Below are 21,734 nucleotides of genomic sequence, written 5' to 3'. Positions count from 1 at the left end.
AACCCACCCCGTTTGGTCAACTTTGACTCTACCGAAATGGTCGAAACGCAATTGTAAGCTAAAATTCTTACAGTCTAGTAATATTCAGTCATTTATCTTCATCTTGAAACAAATTTGAAGTCTCTAGCAAAATATTTTGATTTATGGTGAATTTAAAAAAAATCTTTCCTTCCCTCCGCGCGCGGATTCTCCGCCACAAATCTCCGAAAATGCGTACGTACCATTCTCGGAATATTTGCTCGCCGTTTCATATTAGGCATTTCATAGAGTTTTATATATGAAAATATGCGCAATTTCATGTAAAATAAAACGAAAAATATTTAAAGGTTGTAGCTTTTCTTATTTCCGAAATAATTGCATATAAAAAATATATATAAAAAAATTATACATTCGGTCAACTTTAACTCGCCAGCTATGGTCGAAAACTGCAATTTTAAGCTAATACTCTTACAGTATAGTAATATTCAATCATTTGTCTTCATTTTGAAAGAAATCTGAAGTCTCTGGACAATATTTAGATTTATGGTGAATTTTTTAAAAATATTTGTTTACGTCTGCGCGTTACGAATTCATGCATTATTTTGTGATAATATTTTCTCTGTGTTATATACCAAAATGATCGCAATTTAGTGTACATTACAACGAAAAAAAAAGTAACTTGTTACAATTAACCGTTTTGCGCACAGCGCGATTTGAATACAATTATATATGAAATTTCGTTTTTGCGCTATCATATATCGCATTATTTATATATGATAATGATAATTTTTTTCATTTCTGATGGTTGCATACTAAACTTCAGCCAATGACAAAAAAAGAGCCAAAAATGAACTCTTATCTTGAAAACTAAGCGCGCTGTGATTTTTTGAAAAATATTTTTTTCCGCTTCCGCGCTCACTCTGAAACACCTCCGGCACACGGGAGACAATTTTTTTTTTACCGCTTCAGCGTAAGAGGGTTAAAGGAACGAGAACAAAAGGGACATTGGTCCTCTGATCTAGGCTGAGTCAAATGGGAAGGGCCTGCCGAAATCAAACTCCTCGACAGCTTACCAGGCGAAGATCTTCTTGACTGCTGCTGGACAGGGGGAGGAGAGAGGCCAGATGTCTCCAGTATGAGGCCTCCCGACTTAGACACCGGCCTAGTGTACCAGTCTGTCTTTTGATGTCAACCCAGCGCCGGTCTATCGCATTTTCCAGCTCAGTCAACCGAGGAAACAAAATTGGGACTCCAACAAATCCTCATTTCTCAATGCCAGCAAGGACTCTGTGTCAACTGATCTCTCCATCTTAGATAAAGCCGCGTCTCTTCTAATCAGGAGAAGGTTAGCCCATAAATTAACACTGAGGTGAGCCATATACAGAAACGGCCTGCCTCCGAACTGCAACAGACTGGCAAGCGAGGATGCACTCACCAACCCTTCTGGGGACCTGTCAGAAGCTATCTTGGCAATGGCCATAGACCAGAAGTCCAGCCAAGAAACCGTCTGCAACATGGAGGCTGCTGTAGATTCCAACGCTGAGGCATCCTGTGGTGACAAGGACAGAGCCACTGACCTCACCTGCTCCAAAGTCAATCCCGGCTTCAGGTGAATGACGTCCGGGTTAAGATCTGAAACAGAGGCGTTAACCTTATGCAAGACTGACTGGACGTGCCCCAACAAGGGAAGCTGAAAAGATGATTTGGGATCCTGCGTAGTTCCCACCAAGGCTTCCAAGCAAGAAGGAGTGTAAGATGACAGAGCCTGAGTCCTACTTTCCAAATTGTTGAACCCACGAATGAGATCGACAACTTCTGAAAAGGAAGACAAAAACTCTTGCGTGTCTCCCTCCTCCTGCTCTGGCAACGGAGACTGATTGGATGAGAAGGATGAGTAGGTTCCTCTAAGGAAGCACCTTCCTCATAAAATTAACGGAAGGATCAGCAGCCAAACAATCCGAAACAGCAACTAACCTGTCTGGGCTGGGTCCACACGCCAGTTCCAGGGACGAACCCATTACAACACAAGGAACATCACAACATATTCCTCCAACAGATGACTCTAACATGTCGGCAAATGGTCACAGGTGTGGCAGATGTACAAACGTGAGTTGGAGAGAAATCCTGAACACTCGAGAATGAGGCAGAATCCCCAGAGTCGAACTCCTGGAAGCACCGGGGAGAGGGGCTGGCAAACACTTCCTGCTGCTCCAACTCTGCGCTCACCACCTTCGACCTTTTGACAGGCACCTTGAGATCCTTATGGCGATGAATAGGCCCTGGAGAAGTAGGAGAGGTCGCATCATGTCCATGGACAGGGGAGGTTGCAACATGCTTGCAATGTTCAATGACAGGGGAGGTTGCAACATGCTTGCAATTCGATGCAGAGGACGAAGCAGCCACTGCAGATTGCACAAGGAAAGATACACTAACACTCTCCGAAACACCAACACTCGAGAACATGGCCACGTTGTTCCTCCCTCGTAGGCAAAGAAAGAGCAAAGTCCTTAGCCTTCCAATGCTTGATATCCCAACGTGGCGTAGAGGGGGAAGGAGGAGGGGAAGACAGCACTGGTTTCTTACGTGATCTCTTCGCAGGAGGCAGGGACGATGCAACACGTTTTCTTCCAGTCCTCCCAGCTGATAAGGCAGCCAACTTATCATCCAAAACAGAGTCCAACCTCTTAAGCACTGCCTGGCATAAAGCCTCAGACTGATCAGCATGAGAAGGCTCTGATGACATGGAAGGGAGATGCCAGAGATGGACTATCCACAGCCGAGAGAGGCAGTGCAGAGGAGACGGACTGGGAGAGGGACGTCATACGATGAAAGTGACAACAGAAGTGGTGATGATGTCACGGCTTCCCCTCAGTCTGAAAGGAAAGCAGACGCTGGTGGAGCAATACAAGATGGCTGACCTTGGCTACCCACGAAGACGAGGTCGGGAGGAGGCCTGGTCAGCCTGAGGAGGGGGTAGTGAGCCTCCATAAGTGTACCAGCACCCCTCCAAGGACGGAGGATCCCCTAGCACGAGCATCTTCCAAATTGCTGCCATCTTGGACATCTCTCTCTGGAATAATAGAGAATGATGAAAAAGCCTACCTCTTCCCGGGAATCAAATTAACTCCCGAAGAAGAAGGGGTTGACATTACAAAATTCAGCCTGGGGGCCTCCCGATACTTCCAACAATGAATCGATGGAAGAAAAGGAAGGAGACTCATGCACAATGCTACTATGGCATGTGAGCACTGCAGGAGACAAAGCATCGGGAAGAGGAGAAAACCTTTCCATGAAGGAAGAGTAGAAATACTCCTATGCTCTCTTTTGCTATAAAACGACTTCCACTGCTCTTTAGGCCATGCACAGCATTCCATGCAAGGATTCGTTATAGTACAAAAATTAGAGTGGCACCTGCTACACATGCTGTGGGGCTCGGTCGCCAAAAAACGAGAACACAGAAAACCTGGAATTCCGGGGCACGTTGACGAGGCGAGCAGCAGCAGAAGCAGCCATAATAACAGGGCCGGAACAGGCCCCCCCCCCCCCCCCCCCTGGGGCCCCCCCCCACCCCCCCACCCCCCCCCCCCCCCCCCCCCCCCCCCAACAAACACATACACTAAACACAACCGAAACAGGCAATGAACAGGGTAAAGGCCGAGAGAGGTCAACCGCAACGCTCGCCCAGGCGGTTAAGAAAAAGACTGAAGTGGTGGCATAGGTGCGTGGTCTTTGACTACTCTTCATTTGATTTACTACGCATGGGTTGCCAGATATCACAAGATTCCTTGCTAGATGCTAGAAATTATCCTATTGTTAAGACCGAAGGTTTGTTCGCGTATGAACAAACCAGAAAGAAATAATTGTGACTTATTTTGTTTATTTTTGACCAGTAAAAGTTACACCGTTTCACTTTACTAAATAAAACAAATAAAAATAAAAAAGTTCCACATACTAATAAGAATCTACATACAGTGCAGCCCTTTGTATCAGGAATCCATCTGTCCAGAGGTTACACCTTAAATAATATTAACCTCACATTTTCATGGGCTAGTTTCTTTTAAAATTCAAGACAGAATGGAAACAAAAGATGGAAAACTAGCCTTCTTATCAAAATATTAATAGTATGAGAATCAGCAAAGTAGTAGTTTCAAAATGTATATAAAATGTATATAAAACCAAAGTTCTTTATTTTCTAGTCATTTCCTCAGCTATCATATTTCCTCTAAGTCTGGGGTAGTTTTTATTTTCTGAGATGACTAAAAACCTCTTCTAATGGTTACTTTGGCGAAGAATTAATATCTATCGCAAACAACTCGCCCAGCTACTCTAACTGACATACGTCATCTAGGAAGCCATCAGCAAAGAAAATGAAATGTATCTTTGAAGCATGAGACTGGTTTAGTAACAATGACAGAAAATGATTCTGACAACTCTACCCTATTTAGTAAGAGATACAGTGTGGTAAAAAATAATGAAAACTGCATTTCCTTCAACAAATTTAGGTCACATCTTAACCATTCTTTCATTTAAGAATTCTGTCATAAGGGTTTTCACCAAACTAATCTTGACTCATAAAATGGAAACAGTTTTGTGTGATACCTAAGAAGAGGGCAATCAGGTACTACAGCCCACTCCAAAAGGACCTTTGTCAAAAAACATGAGTTACCCAGCTAAAAGATAATTACGCATAAAAACTAAATTACCCAGCTAAAAGATAATTATGCGTAAAAATTAAATGAACAGTTCCCTTAAAACAATGATCAGTTCTAAATTTCTTGCATATTATAATGATAGGAGAGGGAATTTGGAAGTTTCCAGAATTTTACTTCGCTATGAAGATTTTATCTTGACTGATTTAATGTTACCACCATCCAAATAAAATTTAAAAAAAAATACACTTTTGAAATAAATACAAACCTGGTCATGGTAAAACTTTTTCAGGCTATTTACATAGGTTTCTATTCTGTCGTTCTGTAACCGAACAAAGTTCGGCTCTCCCACTTGAATACCCATGCAACGTGTGACTTGTCGTAACATATCGGCAAACTTATTGGCGCGTTGTTCATCTTTGTGGAAGTACATAATCACCCAACACTTTGGCTTAAGGTCCACCTGATTAAAGGAAAACAATTTGGACTTTAGTGATGGTTTACAAGATGCATCACTGATATAAAGCACCAGTGGAGATGAGAAGGTAAGATATTTAACTTGTAAACTTTATTTAATAGTACAATAACACCATTTATATATATTTTTAGGAAACAAACTGAGACACTTAAATTTGAATTTTAAGACTATATCCAAACAGTAAATGGCCTTGCACAGAAAACAGCTTTTATATGAAAAAATTATTTTTGTATAAGAATCCATCACACATATATGCCATTATTTGTGATCTTGGAATGCAAACAAATACTGCAACACTATCAGACAAACAATAATAGTTTAATAGACATATGGTGCATGTACAGTCCTGGACAAAGCTCCCCTTTCCCCTGATCTGGGTTACTAATGAATATGGCAACGTTACACTCTTTTTGAGTCTGCTGAGAATTGGGAAACTATCTTGGCAATAGTTAAACAATTTACTTTGAATGAAGTAGGGCTATGTATCTTGCTACGTTTGAATTGGAACAATGAACATGATGAATCACAAATCACTTGTCAGATTTTATTGCTTTCACCAATGCAGTTTAACTTTCTTAGGTTTTTATATTCAAACACAGGAACATGATGCACTCTTTCGAGTCCGCCAAAAATTGGGAAACTATCTTGGCAATAGTTAAATCATTAAGTGGGGCTTGAAGAATGAAAATTGTAAATAATACATTTTACTTATAGGCCAGATGCCACCTTTCTTCCTGCTTAAAAGAAATGCTAGAAGCCTACCCTACATTAATTTTTACTGTATCTTACTCAACAAAATCTTGTAACATTAGAAATCATGCTTCTACTTATGGATTTCCATTTCATTGTTGCCAGTTTGGAAGTTACTAGAAAACTGTGTGATATGATAAGCATTTATTAACTGTAATTCAAACTTAAGGAAAGTGTATGAAGCACAAATCTACTAAAAAACTATGTATTGTACAACTAATTAGCATTCTGAATATAGTACAAGTATTCTCCTACTTATGATGGGGTTAGCTTCCAAAAAAAAACCCCATCGTTTGTTGGAAAAATCGTATCTCGAATATAGCCTAGCCTACACTAGGGTAATCAGTATACCATCTTTACATATAAGGTAGCCTACCCTACACTACACAATATACTTTATACATATATGGCAAAGTAATTATTGAACTCAGCTAATTTCCTCTAGGTTCAATGCATATTGGCTTATGATAATTCAGTACAAAGAGAAATTGAATAACACCAAGTTAGCCAAGCATAAACGATGAGGATGATGATATCATGGTATATCGTACACATACGAATATAGTAGCCTAGCCTACAGTATAATGTACTACTACACTACGATTAGAGTTAATTTATTTATAAACAGGCAGTCCCCAGATATCAGCGGGGTTCTTTGTTCCGGGGGGTGTGCCGATATCTGAAAACCAAAACTAACCAAAACTCAGTGGTTTATGGTGCCATAATGGAGCTTATGGTACTGATAACTGGTTATCGACGCCATAAGCACCCTTATGCTGCCGATAACCAGAACTCGTCTTGTTATGGTGCCATAAATTGCTGATTTTGCGCCTTAAATTGTGATTTTATGGCACTAGACAAGTGCCATAAAACCATAAAACTGGATCGCTGACAACATACTCCACCAATAACCAACTCCACCAATAACTGAGTCTACTGATAACTGGGGACTGCCTGTATAAGGCTATTCTGGAGGTTCAATGCGTTCTGATTGTGATATTCAGTAGCGAGAAAAAGAAAACTGGACACTCGATGGGAATCAGATTCAGACCGACATTAGCATAATTGTGCAATATGTCACGCTGCTGATGGCTACATATATTTATGAAATAAAAACACAACACATATGCATCTTTCTTGTGAACCTTTTAAAAAGTTATACACTAATGTATCCAATAATATTGTATGTGTTCTCATATTATAGTATCATAAAAAACTAACAAAGCAGTTAATGTTTTGATTTAGAAATTAACTAATGGCGAATGAGAGTTTATTTCGCTGTATTTAAATCAATTCAGAGCGAATTGCCTTGCTTCTAGTTAGCATAAAAATCTAAATACTTTACTTAAATGAGACAAGGAAAAGTTTTCATTGTATGACGTGTTTTCAAGTCTAAATATGAATTCAATACATCTCGTGAACTAAATTATTTTTTTCGTTAACAATTTATGAGAGTATTATCCTTGTGCCGATGCACGATATAGTCATTCGCAGCTCGAAAAATGTTTTTAGCTTCAGCTACAACTTGGTTTAAATTTAACAGTATGTTTCCTTGCTGATTTTTGATCTATAGAAAACAAAGTTATTACATAAAAATATATCAGTCCTATCCTACATAATGTCATTTGTAACATAACTATGGTAATTGTTTACTATTGCATGATGGTTGAAATACAAGCCAAATGGATGTTGTTATCCAATTTAGTTGTACATAGCAAAACGTTGCTTCTCGTTCGGTTGTTCATGGCTGCACATATTTACACGAGTATAATGTTGAAACAATAGTACTTTCATCACTCTCTTTTGCTGTTTTTTTTTAACTTATTCAACAAGAAGATGGGATAAAGTTAGGCTATTGTAATTTGTCTCTCACTCCCTGATTGTAGGTACACAGCTGCCTGCACCCCTTTACGAACGAAATATAGAAATATTTCAAATACTGTCGTATCCGTATTAATTGCTAACCACACCGTAAAATCGGATTATTGTACTTGAAAAAACACTGCCTGTATATAACAATATGCAATTTATGGTTCAAATCACAAAAAATGATCATCAAGTTCCTTTGTTTAAGATTCAGCAGCTAATGAGCTTCATTTTGCAAGCACAACAATAAAAACTGTATTACACTAACTAAAATACAGTAGATTCCAGACCTCGATGCTAATTAATTCCAAAAGAAGTGCACAAGATGCCCCTAGCCTTGCTTTTTTTGATACAAAACATCAAACACAAATACACAAAATTACAATTAAATAAGTGCTTATGGCACACCGATAACCGGTTATCAGCACCATCATGGCCCCATAAATCGCCGATTTTCGGTTAATGGCGGTTTTCACTTATTGGCACTCACTGGGAATGGAACCCCCACTAATAACCGTGGACTGCCTGTACTGTATTAAAACTGCTGCCCTATGTACACCAAATGCGGCCATATTACCGATGGTTGACTGAGAGCCTTAGGCTAGGCTAGGTACATAGTATGTACTGTAAGGGGTAGGCATAATTATAGTTGCTAATAATAAAACATTGAAAATCAAGCGTAATTATTACAGCAATTTAATAAAATATTAAAAATATGCCAAATTATGTCTGTTATAAACGTACGAAAAATTCCCCGTGAAAAATTCCCTAAGTTACATCACCAGCTAGTGGCAGGAGCAGATGTAAACAAACTATCATACAGAGTCTACTGGAATATTGCAGAAAAAATCACTTTAAAATATCTTTCAATACTTATGATATATATTAATTATTTTTTATTTTCATATAATATCCTTGTGAAATAGGGGCACTTTTCATAACCTCTTTATGCTTTATAATGTGACATCATTATTGGCAGAGTAATACCCATTAGAAGTTGGTCCTCACAAATGTATTTTCAAACTGGAAAGAATCCCAATATCAAGAATACCTGGGGAACTATTGATATCGCAAAATCCTTTAATTTGATTATAAAATACTACCAAGAAAATATTGCCCGTTAGGAACCACAAAGCTTGAAGTTAAGCACAACTGGGAACTAAAGACATTGGTTATACAGTACGGTTCCCAATTATGTGAGAATTTGGTCGATCCATGGTCTTGCAGAATTGGAAATTCGCATATTTCGAAAAACATACCTTATGGGAATAATTCCATTAGGGCCAAGGCAAACGGCAACTTACCCAGTCAAACTTTTTTATACAACCCATTTTCAATACTTTCCATGTACTATACTGTAATTTTTTCTAATATGAGATTGTTCTTATGGATAAATAAAACATTAAAAAGGTTTTAATAACTTGAAAAAGTTTTAAATTACACACAGGATGGTGAAAACTCCTACATGTAAACAATGCTACCATTCGGTGCAAGTGTACTGTACGATAGTCATTTCCTTTAAAAAACCTTTTGGATGGAATTTCCTCTACATATCCTCTGCCAAAAAACCTTCAAACTCCTCTATCTCATCCTCCGTGAAGAGTTGTTCTGCTGAAGGAAGGCTTTGTGAACCCTTTGAGGTTTCAAGGACTAGCGGATCATGCATGTCTTCACTCCCGTTAGGCCCAACAAACCTGGTTACGAGCGCCTGTCTTTATTTGTCCGGAACATTCACTGTGTAATCATTTTTCATATAAATCTATTCTACGATAATAAAAGAACTGATAAAAATTCTAAATTTGATATGAAATTACAATTTCTTAAAAAGAAATTATAACAATTCAGAATTCAACATGAAATTACAAGTTTCTTTTTTTTCTTGAAAAGTTTAGACAAACAATTCTTCTCTCTCTCTCTTCACTCTCAAAAATTCAAAATTTGATATGAAATTACAATTTCTTAAAATGAAATGATAAAAATTCAAAATTCAACATGAAATGACAGTTTCTTGAAAAGTTTAGATCGAACGATTTTCTCTCTCTCTGTTCATTACTTTTACTAGTCTCTCTCTCTCTCTCTCTCTCTCTCTCTTAACCCTTTAATGCCGAAGGGGTATAATAAAAATCGTCTCCCGTATGCCGAGGGGGTCTCGGAGTGAGCGCCAAGGCAGAAAAAATATTTTGTTCAAAAATCACAACGCGCTTAGTTTTCAAGATTAAAAGTTCATTTTTGGCTCCTTTTTTGTCATTGCCTGAGGTTTAGTATGCAACCATCAGAAATGAAAAAAAAAATATCATTATCATATATAAATAATGCAATATATAATAGCGCAAAAACAAAATTTCATATATAATTGTATTCAAATCACGCAGTGAGGAAAACTGTTAAAAGCTAACGAGTTAATTTTTGTTGTTGTATTGTACACTAAATTGCGATCATTTTGGAAAAAAACACATTGTAAAACGATCAAAGCAACACAGAGAAAATATTATCACAAAATGATGCATGAATTCGTAACGCGCAGACGTAAATTTTTTTTTTCTTTTCAAAAATTCACCATAAATCGAAATATTGTTCTAGAGACTTCCAATTTCCTTCAAAATGAAGATAAATGATTGAATATTACTATACTGTAAGAGTATTAGCTTACAATTGCAGATTTCAACCATTTCGGACAAGTTAAAGTTGACCGAATGTAGCGGATTTTTTTTTTATATGCAAATATTTAAAAAATGAGAAAAGCTTTACAGCCTCCCCACAAAACCCCCCGTTCTTCTTTTAAATTATTTTTAGTTGTATTCTACATGAAATTGCACACATTTTCATATATAAAATCTATGAAATGCCTAATATGATATGGAGAAAATATTACGAGAATGCGACGTACGCATTTTGGAGATTTGCAGCGGAGAATAGGCGCGCGGAGGGAAGGAAAGTTTTTTTTTTAAATTCACCATGCACCTAAATATTGTGCTAGAGGCTTCCAATTTCTTTCAAAAGGAAGATTCTTTCAAAAGGAAGATAAATGACTGAATATTACTAGACTGTAAGAGTTTTAGCTTACAATTGTGTTTTTCGACCATTTCGGTAGTCAAAGTTGACCGAACGTGGTTATTTTTTCTCTAATTTTTTTATCTGTGATTTATATGCAAATATTTCGAAAAACGGGAAAAAAGAAAAGGCTACAACCTTTAATTATTTTTTTTTTGTATTCTACATGAAATTGCGCACATTTTCGTATATAAAACTTTATGTAACGGCTAATCTAAAATGGTGCAAACATTACGACAATGGGACAAAAAAATGTCAGATTTTTTTCAGAAGAGTTACTGCGCGGACGTAAGGAATTTTTTTTTTTCATAAATTCAATGTAAATCAAAATATTGTGCTAGAGACTTCGAATTTGTTGCAAAATGAAGGTAAATGATTGAATATTACTAGAATATAAGAGTTTTAGCTTAAAATTTCGTTTTTTGGCCATTTCGGTAGAGTCAAAGTTGACCGAAGGTTGAAATTTTGGCACTTATCGTTATTTATATGAAAATATTTCAAAACTGATAAAAGCTACAACCATGGGTTGTTTTTAATTGTATTGTACATGAAATTGCGCACATTTTCCTATATAAAACTTTATGAAACGGCTAATTTAAAATGGTGCAAACATTACGACAAATTTATGATTTTTTCGGAAGAGTTACCGCACGACGTAATGAAAAAGTTTTTTTCATAAATTCACCATAAATCAAAATATTGTGCTAGAGACTTCCAATTTGTTGCAAAATGAAGGTAAATGATTGAATATTACTAAAATATAAGTTTTAGCTTACAATTATGTTTTTTGACAATTTCAGTAGAGTCAAAGTTGACTGAAGGTTGAAATTTTGGCACTTATCGTTATTTATTTGAAAATATTTCAAAACTGATAAAAGCTACAATCATGAGTATTTTTTCGTTGTATTTTACATAAAATTGCACACATTTTCATATATAATACAGGCGGTCCCCGGGTTACGACGGTTCCGGCTTACGACGTTCCGAGGTTACGACGCTTTTTTCTTAAATATTCAATGGAAATTCCGTCCTGGTTACGACGCTTGTTCCGAGGTTACGACGCTGACGCTTCCGACGCTCCGAGTTACGACGCTTTTAAAAAACGCATGCTATGATAAAAATCCTTTATAGTTTAGCACAGTACATAATAAAAAATATGTTTTTTGGTTACATTACAAACAAAAACAAAATTTTTGAGGTTATGATGATTTTTGACACTTTTTTTTTTTTCGTATTTTTTGAATTTTTTTACTGACAAGCCGCATATGCGGAACTAGTTTGCGGGCGAATGAATACACTAGCTTGGGATGCGCAGTTTAAAAAACATTCCAAAAAGCGCAAATATAATGAAAAATCATTGCCTTGTTTCCAGTCATAATAAAAAAACTAAGTTTCCTGGTTAGATTACAACACAAATTCCAAGGTTACGACGTTTTGTTATGCTTTTTAACGATACCTCATATGCAGAACTAGTTTTTGAGCGGAGGTGCATAAATTAATTAACGCTATTAAACTGTATGGTAAATTGACCGAACAACGACCTCGGACGGTCGAGGACGCCAAGCGTAACAATACGAAAGGACGCCACTTTCAATCGCGTGCCTGCCTGCATTCCACTAGGTTGTGTGCTGAGACGTTGCTGAAATTCCTTGCCATTTTCGCTAATTTACAATGGCTCCTAAACGCCAAAGTACTTCCTCCGATGATAGTTCATCCAAGAAGAGGAAGGTCATCACGATGGAGGTCAAATATGACGTGATAAAGCGTTCGGAGAAGAGAAACTAACACCGAAATAGGCCGTTCTTTAGGCTTGAGCAGGACCACGGTGGTAACCATTGTGAAGGATAAGGAACGTATTCTGAAGCATGTTAGGATGCTGCACCGATGAAGTCAACGGTGATAAACGAGAAGCAACGTAGCCAGAGCATTGTTGAAATGGAGAAATTGCTCATGATCTGGCTGGAGGACCAGAACCAGCGACGTGTTCCGTGAGCTTAAGTGTGATCCAGGAGAAGGCTAGAGCGCTGCATGAGGCAGTAGTGACAAAGTTTTGGCGAAGGCAGTGCTGGTGGTGAATTTTCCGCGAGTAGAGGTTGGTTTAAAACCGTTTTAAGGCTCGTGCAAATTTGCATAATGTGAAGCTGCAAGGTGAAGCTGCTAGTGCTGATAGCGAAGCAGCAGAAAGTTTTCCAGGTGGTTTGGCTGAGATAATTAAGGATGGTGGTTACACGGCTGATCAAGTCTTTAATGTGGATGAGACTGGATTATTTTGGAAAAGAATGCCAAATCGAACGTACCTTTCCAAGGAGGAGAAGTCTAGGCACCTGGCCATAAAGCTGGAAAGGAGCGACTGACTTTGCTGTTTGGGGCCAATGCAAGTGGTGATTTGAAACTGAAGCCCTTGCTGGTGTATTTGGCCGAGAATCCCAGGGCTTTCAAGGGCATTTTCAAGAGTCAACTCCCTGTGATTTGGAAATCTAACAAGAAGGCGTGGGTTACCTTAATGGTCTTCGAAGATTGGTTTTCAATGACCATTTCGTGCCAGCAGTGGAGCGGTATTTGACTTCGAAGGGTCTGCCTTTTAAGGCCCTCTTAGTCCTGGACAATGCCCTGGTCACCTTCAAATTTGAGCGACATGCATCCTAATGTGAAGGTGGTGTACCTCCCACCCAATACCACATCGCTGATACAGCCAATGGACCAGGGAGTAATAGCTAATTTCAAGGCTTACTACCTTAGAAGGACCATACGTTTTGCTTTGAGGGCCATAGAAGCTAACAAGAGTTGACACTGAAGCAATTCTGGAAGGGCTACAACATTGCAGATGCAGTGAAGAACATTGCAAGTGCTTGGGACGAGGTGAAGACGACCACTTTAAATGGGGCCTGGAGGAAACTGTGTCCACAGTTTGTGCACAGTTTTGAAGGCTTTGACCAGGCAGAAGACGTCGAGACCTGTGACGAGGAAGATCGTAGGGCTAAGCAAGAGGCTGCAACTAGATCTTGAACCTGATGATGTAAACAGAGCTGCTGGCTTCCATGGAGAGGAATTGTCTGCAGAGGACTTACTAGAACTTGAACAACAAATGATTGAGGAAGAGGATGGCGCACCAGAGCCAAAACCCAGGTCATTAACTGTGAAAGGCTTGTCAGAGGGTTTTACTCATCGGAGAGAGCCTTGGCTTCTTTTGAGGCAGAAGACCCTAACGTTTCTAGGTTTGACAAAATCAAGAGAGGAATCATGGATTTGCCTGACTTTCTACAAGGAGACCCTGAAGGAGAAGCAGACGAAGAGAAGTGTGCAGTCCAGGCTTGACACTTTCTTTCACAAGTCTCCAGTACCACACCTCCCACTCCTAGTCCTGGTAAGGAATTCTGAACTGTTTTACTAATTTATGTGTTTACATAGTGTACATATTAAAATGTGTTAATTTTTTAATGTAACAACTAAATGTAAGAGTAAATTGTAACTTCATTAATTTTCATCATTTGTAATTTATTGCAGAAGTGGTGGACAGTTCCAGATCCCCCTGTACTAACCTGTGACAGTTCCGAGATCTCCCTGTACTACCTGTGACAGTTCCAGATCTCCCTGTACTACCTGTGACAGTTCCAGATCTCCCTGTACTACCTGTGACAGTTCCAAATCCCCCTGTACCTGGACCCTCTGTATCAGCCCGCCCACCTGCACGTGTACAATCAGGTAAGCAATTTCATTTTTCTCATTTTCATGTTGGAAATTGTTTTACACCCTACATACATACGTACACTAACTTACCAATAGTGGTACAATGTGTTTGATGTTGCATAACCTTATTATTTTTTTTTTTTTCCATTTCAGGACCCCGTTTGATAGTGGACAGTGACCCAGATGACCTGAGCCTTTCCATGGTTTTGATGCCTCGCCCTATACATCAGGTAAGGAATCCTTAACAAATTTGTATCAAATGTTTTATAAATTGCTAATAGATTTATATTAAAAGTGTACATATGCTACAATTACATCCACCTTATTAATATATTTATGTACCCATATCATTCTTTCCAGATGTAGATGTTCCCTCATCAGTTGATACGAGTATCACCTCTCCAGAGCCCAAATCAGTTGATACGAGTAGTATCACCTCTCCCATTCCTTCAGGTAAAAGAATTCTTCATTTTTTATATTGAACATACGTATTACACACTACATATGTCAAACAGTAATAACATGTGCAGTAGTTACAGTAGTAGTAACTATCATTTTATATATTTTTTATCATTCCAGACTCCCAAGCACCTGCCATCCCACTCCATAGCCCCAGCCACCCACTCTATGTACCATATGGCCATCCCAGTAAGCAAGCCAACCACTAGAATTTGGTAGGACATTTTTTTTTATTAATGTTTTAATATTACATATGTAATAACCATGTTATGTATGTAACATAACATACTATAATCATATGTACTATTACATTACATAACATGACTTTACATTTTTGAACTTTTTTGGTACATTCCAGAAAACCAGGACCCCCTCCATGATGCAGGCTATGGGGCCACATAAAACTTTGTCCAGGGTTACTACATAACATAAAGGTAAGAATTATACATAGTAGTAAACATACATTAAGTAAGTTTTTATACGTACATACTAAAAAAAAAAGTGACCAAGATCTCTCACATGGGATAAGTGATCAAAGGTCCCTCATGGAATTGGTACTGTACCAAACTCCCTGCTGAACAGGGGGTGTAGAACCAATCATTTACATAATGCATACCAGTTGATATTAAACCACTGTATGGTGCATATTACTGTATGTAACTTACTATGCATAGAGTACTTACTGACAAAATTATTTTTTGTACATTCCAGAAACCCCTGAATGATGTAGGCTATGGGGCCACCAATAAGGACTTTGTCCATCCAGGGTTACGTTGAATGCCAATTTAAACTAAAGGTAAGGAATTTAATTAACATACATTAACTAAGTTTTATACATGTATATATGTGATAATTAAACCACTGTATGGTGCATATTACTGTATGTAACTTACTATGCATAGAGTACTTACTGACATACTAATTATTTTTTGTACATTCCAGAACCCCCGGAATGATGTAGGCTATGGGGCCACATAAGACTTTGTCCATCCAGGGTTACGTTTGAATGCCAAATTAAACTAAAGGTAAGGAATTAATTAAACATACATTAACTAAGTTTTTATACATGTTATATATGTGATATTAAACCACTGTATGGTGCATATTACTGTATGTAACTTACTATGCATAGAGTACTTACTGACAATACTAATTATTTTTTTTTGTACATTCCAGAACCCCCGGAATGATGTAGGCGGGTATGGGGCCACACAAAAAGACTTTGTCCATCCAGGGTTACGTTGAATGCCAAAATTTAAACTAAAGGTAAGGAATTAATTAACATACATTAACTAAGTTTTGTTTTATACATGTTATATATGTGATATTAAACCACTGTATGGTGCATATTACTGTATGTAACTTACTATGCATAGAGTACTTACTGACATACTAATTATTTTTTGTACATTCCAGAACCCCTGAATGATGTAGGCTATGGGGCCACATAAGACTTTGGTGCATCCAGGGTTACGTTGAAAGACAAATTTAAACTAAAAGTAAGGAATTAATTTCACATTACATTAACTTTTTTACTCTTGATATAACTCAAAGTAAGGTATAAACTAAAAGTAAGGAATTAATTAACATACATTAAACTCTTTTACTCTGATATCTATAATTTACATATTGCATTCAGGACTTTGTGTAGTATTTTGTACTAATTGTGTTATACTTTTACCTTCCAGAGCTACCAGACTGGGATTTTAGTGTACTCCAGGATCTAACAATACTACTACGAAGTGTACAGTGCATAATATAGTGTTTAGTGTATAATCTAACCTAAGGATTAAGTGTAGTACATTGTGCTTTTTAGTGTCACAAGAGTTTAATAAAGAATTATACCTTCAAGAACCATCCTTTGCCATTGAAATAACCACACTACACATCATGCAATCTACTTGCATGTCACACAGGTAAGGTCTCTAACTTTTTCTTAGTTTAAGGCATATTTCCAAGTGTCGTTCCGGCTTACGACGATTTTCGGCTTACGACGCGCCTCCAAGAACGGAACCCCCGTCGTAACCTGGGGACTGCCTGTACTTCATGTAACGGCTAATTTAAAATGGTGCAAAAGTTATGTAAAAGTGACAAAATAATTTCTGAGATGTGTCACTGATACTTTTTAGTACGCTAAGAAAGAAATTCACGCTTGCGCGCCTGCGTAACGATTGTAAACAAAACAACGTCTTGATCCGTGAGCTTCCAGCATCCCCACAAGGCGCATGATTCAAAAGTTTTCGCCTGGTAGGTCTGTAAGTATTTTTCCGCAAATTTTTAAAAAAACTTTTTTCATCGACATACCATACGTCCAATCGGCACCCAAAAGACAATTTATGTCGACGTTTAATACGTCCAATTGGCGTTAAAGGGTTAATTACTTTTACTAGTCATTTTCATCAAAACCTATTTCAACAATAGAAAAAAATAAATGATCAGAATGATCAGAATACACTTCGCAGATCTGAATAATATGTATGGCGATGATCATTCCTACACACTGCACTATGACGTCACAAATGAGTGAGGCAGAGCCTTCTGTCTTAACTGAAGAAATAATCGCTTTCTCCTCCAAGCTTTCCCCTTACCCCTTCTCTCAGATACCAGTAAACCCCCCTTCTAAATACTTGAAAAGACAATAGATTTGATACATTTTGCGGTGAGTGATTGGCAGCATTTGAATTGCTTCGCAGATGCAGAAAATCTATTTTTGAGAACTAGCGACCGCATAAAAGGGGAATCGCACAATTCGAACATGCATAATTTGGGACCAGACTGTATACTTAAAATGAAACCAGCTGATATTTTAAGAAGGTAAGGAAAAGCAGGATGCAAATGGCAAATCACTCAGTTTGTATTATAATTTGATAAGGTAATAATACATGTGTAAGGGTTACTGTTGAAATAGCAAGGAGTGTGATAAAGGTTGATAAACAGGACGCAAGCTAGGCTTTGATGTATTGAATCAGCAGCGCCCTGGTTTGCATTTGCCTGTGATAATCAAATCCATTATTGTGTCAAAACAGGTCACAGTGCTTTCGCCTGAGAACCTATTGACCTATAACCCACAGACGTCTACGTGACTTCCTCTCACATGTTCATCTGTCTGTATGTTATGTATGCTGAGCTAAGCTGTGCTCTCCTATACTTTTGTAAATGCATTTGTATCTCAGAACTCTACTTCCCCTCCTACAATCAGGTTCTCATAACCACCTTCTTGCCTTCTACTCAAGTGATGTAGTTTCGCAAATACATTGTTGTTAAGTTATCATCATGAGTTTGACACATCTCCGCCTTTATACCCAAGAAGATACTGACTTAGAAACCATCGTCGCAATCTCAGACGAGGATGGGAAGTATACCACACGATACTTGCATATAACATCACAGGTCTAAATAACCTCACAGTGCGGCCTTGTTATACAAGGCTTAGCACAACATTGGTGGCAGCTTACCGGGTAGATGCCATCGGAAGACAACATTGCTGGCAGCCCGGTCTCGGACTATTCTACAGTATCCAAAGACTAACAAAAAGTAACATATCAGAAGTCAACAAAGGCGAGAGAATCTTCAAGCAACTTTGAATCTCTTTATGAAAACGTAAGAAACGTCTCTCATTAATAATAATTCGAGAGGGTGTATCATCATTACTGAGCGTCTCCAGCACTTCAAGAAACAAACCGGACGTGTCTGCAGCATCGGATCACCATGAATAAAGCACGGGAAACGAATCATTCAACAAACAAACACTGAATGAGCAGAACGCTAACTGAGAATTCAGGCCACTGCAGAAAAGCGACATCGGAACCAAGGAAGTGACGTCACCTAAACAGCAAGATCTTCCTCTTACATACTGAAGGTAAGTACAATTCTTTATTCATTCTGGTGTGTGACTTTGAGTGTTCTCCATACACGAGATCGATCGTCCATTATTCCTCGGGGTGAGTTATACGTTATTCTTAATCTTCCTTTCTAGCAGGAATCTATCTTCAACTGTGGATTCTTGCCCAGCAGGCCTTTTTATCTTTGTTGCTAATTTTTTTTTTCTTCCAGAAGTTCTCCAGAAATATCCTTATCATATTATCTGTTTTTAATCTTATCATTTTGGGGGACTCTGTTATTATCTGTAACACATTTTTTCTTATCTTATATTGCATATGCGTTTACGCAGTGGACGAGTGTATTCATATAGATATTTTGATAGGATCGCTAGGAATAGTAGTGATAAGAAAAAAATAAAAGTCACGATGGCCACCTCTGCACCCGGTAACCCCGCACCTAGTAACCCAGTTGTTACCCTGGTCAGTGCAAGGTCTGCAATTGCTCCCTTTCAAGGGTGGGTGAACAGGTTCTTGCCTCAAAGCGTCGAATCTTGGATCTCATCAGTAGATGCTCATTTAAAAGCAAAATGCATCACTGACCCATCCTTACAATTACAGGAGGCTAAAAGCTTCATTGACTTTGCTAAAGGAGATGCAGGTTCGTACCTGAGAGGAGTCTCTTTCCAAGAGGTGGATACATGGGATGAATATAAAATTAGGTTATGGGCCATATATGGCGGTGAAGAAGCCTTGGATGTAGTTTTAACTGTGAGGAACATCCTTAATCTGGCCTCTATGACTCAACTTACCGTTGTAGAGAGGGTGGCACTAATTGCTGACCGGCTGAATGAATATCAGGGTAGTTTGCTTACTTCCACTTGGGTTAAGGGAAGGAACATGGCTGTGAAAGATTTTATTAGGCTCACATATTTTACCTGCTTGACAGTTATGACAAGAAACTATCGCCCGACAGTACGGAGCTAGACGTATATAAACAAATTAAGAAACGTATGTCTAAGTGCACAGATCTGGACCCCTTGCTTACTCAAGTTTTTGCAAAGAATGAAAGTAAACCACAGCAAGTAAATATTGTCAATAATAACGCAGCAGGTTTTAATTGTAAGCGCACAGGGCATATGATTGCAGACTGCCGAACGCGTTATTGCTCAATTCATAACAGCTCCAGTCATTCTTACAATCGTTGCTTCTCACGTAACCAACAGCAACATAATGCTAAAACCACACAAAATGTTGCCAATGATAATAAGAAGAATCCTCATTACTATAAAAAGAAACAGGTAAACAGTAACGCTGTTCAGAATCAGAAACAAACAAATCGGGCTTCAGGAAATTCTGTTCCTCGGCTGTCGAACCCAAACTCACCGAGTCAGTCAAATTTTTCGAGAGTGCAAAGCAAACCAAATACCACGTAATTAACTCCAGCGGGGGAGGGAGTGATGTTGGGTCATTCGTATCAACATCTTTTGAATCAAATAAATTTAATCACCTACAAGATCTATGCAAGACCCAGAATTTTCCTATGAACCACACGACCGAATCCAAAAAACCAGTGCAGGTTCCCATACTTTCACCGTATACCTACTATTATCATAAAAGATGAACTACGTCCTATTGCATGCCGTAAATTTAGAGCACCAACCTTTTACACTGTTTTTTTATTCTGGTAGTCCACGTAATATCATGGATTTGCGGACTCATCACATGTTGTTTTCGAACTTCCCTATTGAGAAGTCCGGAGTATGGCTTTCAGGTATTGGAAATAATGAATTAAGTGTAGTAGGAGTAACTCAAATTCAGTACAAGGTGGGTAAGCGCACGCTTACCGATACCTTTATAGTTGTACAAAACATTGATATGTATCCAGCTGTAATTATAGGATACCCGTCTATGGGCATTCAAAACATTACCTTAGCCCCTGCCAAACACGGCGTGTATATCAAAGGAAAATTCTATAAATCTTCTAACACCACCTTAAAATCAGTTTTGGACAAAAAAGAGCAAAACAATCAAAACAGTAACGTACATTGAGGAAAAAACCAATCACTTGTCTCATGAATCATGACATTGTTCAAGCGACCAAACAGAATTCTCGCACACCCGTAATAGTAGCTTGCACGCAAACTCTTGAGCCGAACGTACCATCGAATATATAAGTGCATGTAAAGAAGACTTTGCCGGGATCTGAAATGTTAATCCTTTCTGTCACTGAAAATTAATGGACTGTCCGTAACATAAGCACTATACACTGTTGATTCACAGCAACAAGTTAACATTGAAGTCTGTAACCATTTGAATACCAATCTAGTGATTCACAAAAATCAACACATCGTGGATGTGGAAGTTTATGAGTATCGCATTCTTACCGTTGCTGAAATTAATCACGCTCAATCAGTTGTGGATGAATCCCTCTTACAATCTATCAAAAATAAAATCAATAAAGACATTCAAGAAGAGGAGATTCAGCAGAAATTTTGTGATCTTTTAACAAAATATCATGATGTTTTCTCTGCTACCGAGGGATCTTTGGGAAAAACCGATGTCATTGAACACCAAATACGGCTAAAAGACAAGCATAAAGTCATTTACGTACTTTCGTACCGACTCCCTATGAAATTCCAGAATGAGATCAATGATGAAGTAAGTAAAATGTTAGAAAAAGGAGTCATTAGGAAATCGAACAGCCCTTATAATTTCCCCTTAATCGTCTTACCAAAAAAAGATTGAACTTGGCGTATATGCGTAGATTTCCGTCGCTTAAATGAGGAAACGATTCCCGATCGATTCCCAGTGCCATGTACTGACGATATTTTATCCTTGTTAAGACAGAACAAATATTTCACCAGTTTGGACTTACTTAAAGGCTTTCACCAGATACCTTTAGAAAAAGAGAGTATTCAGCACAGCCAGGGGACATTATGAATTTTTACGTATGCCTTTTGGTTTACGTTGCGCCCCAATTACATTCACCAGAAT

General features: G+C 38.2%; 1 protein-coding gene across 2 annotated transcripts in view; it reads right to left on the bottom strand.

Moving 5' to 3' along the window:
* LOC135225711 (protein argonaute-3-like) overlaps positions 1-21,734 on the bottom strand; it is a 470,090-nt gene that overhangs the window by 213,905 nt on the left and 234,451 nt on the right. For both annotated transcript variants that reach the window (XM_064265079.1, XM_064265078.1), the window contains exon 12: positions 4,897-5,091. In XM_064265079.1, coding sequence (XP_064121149.1) covers positions 4,897-5,091 — 195 coding nt within the window. The remainder of the gene's footprint in view (positions 1-4,896; positions 5,092-21,734) is intronic.

The sequence above is a fragment of the Macrobrachium nipponense genome, chromosome 13, assembly GCF_015104395.2.
Source record: "Macrobrachium nipponense isolate FS-2020 chromosome 13, ASM1510439v2, whole genome shotgun sequence".
In the NCBI taxonomy this organism is placed as follows: Eukaryota; Metazoa; Arthropoda; class Malacostraca; order Decapoda; family Palaemonidae; genus Macrobrachium; species Macrobrachium nipponense.
Note: the sequence above shows the minus strand (reverse complement) of the source record. Positions and strands in the feature narration are given on the sequence as shown.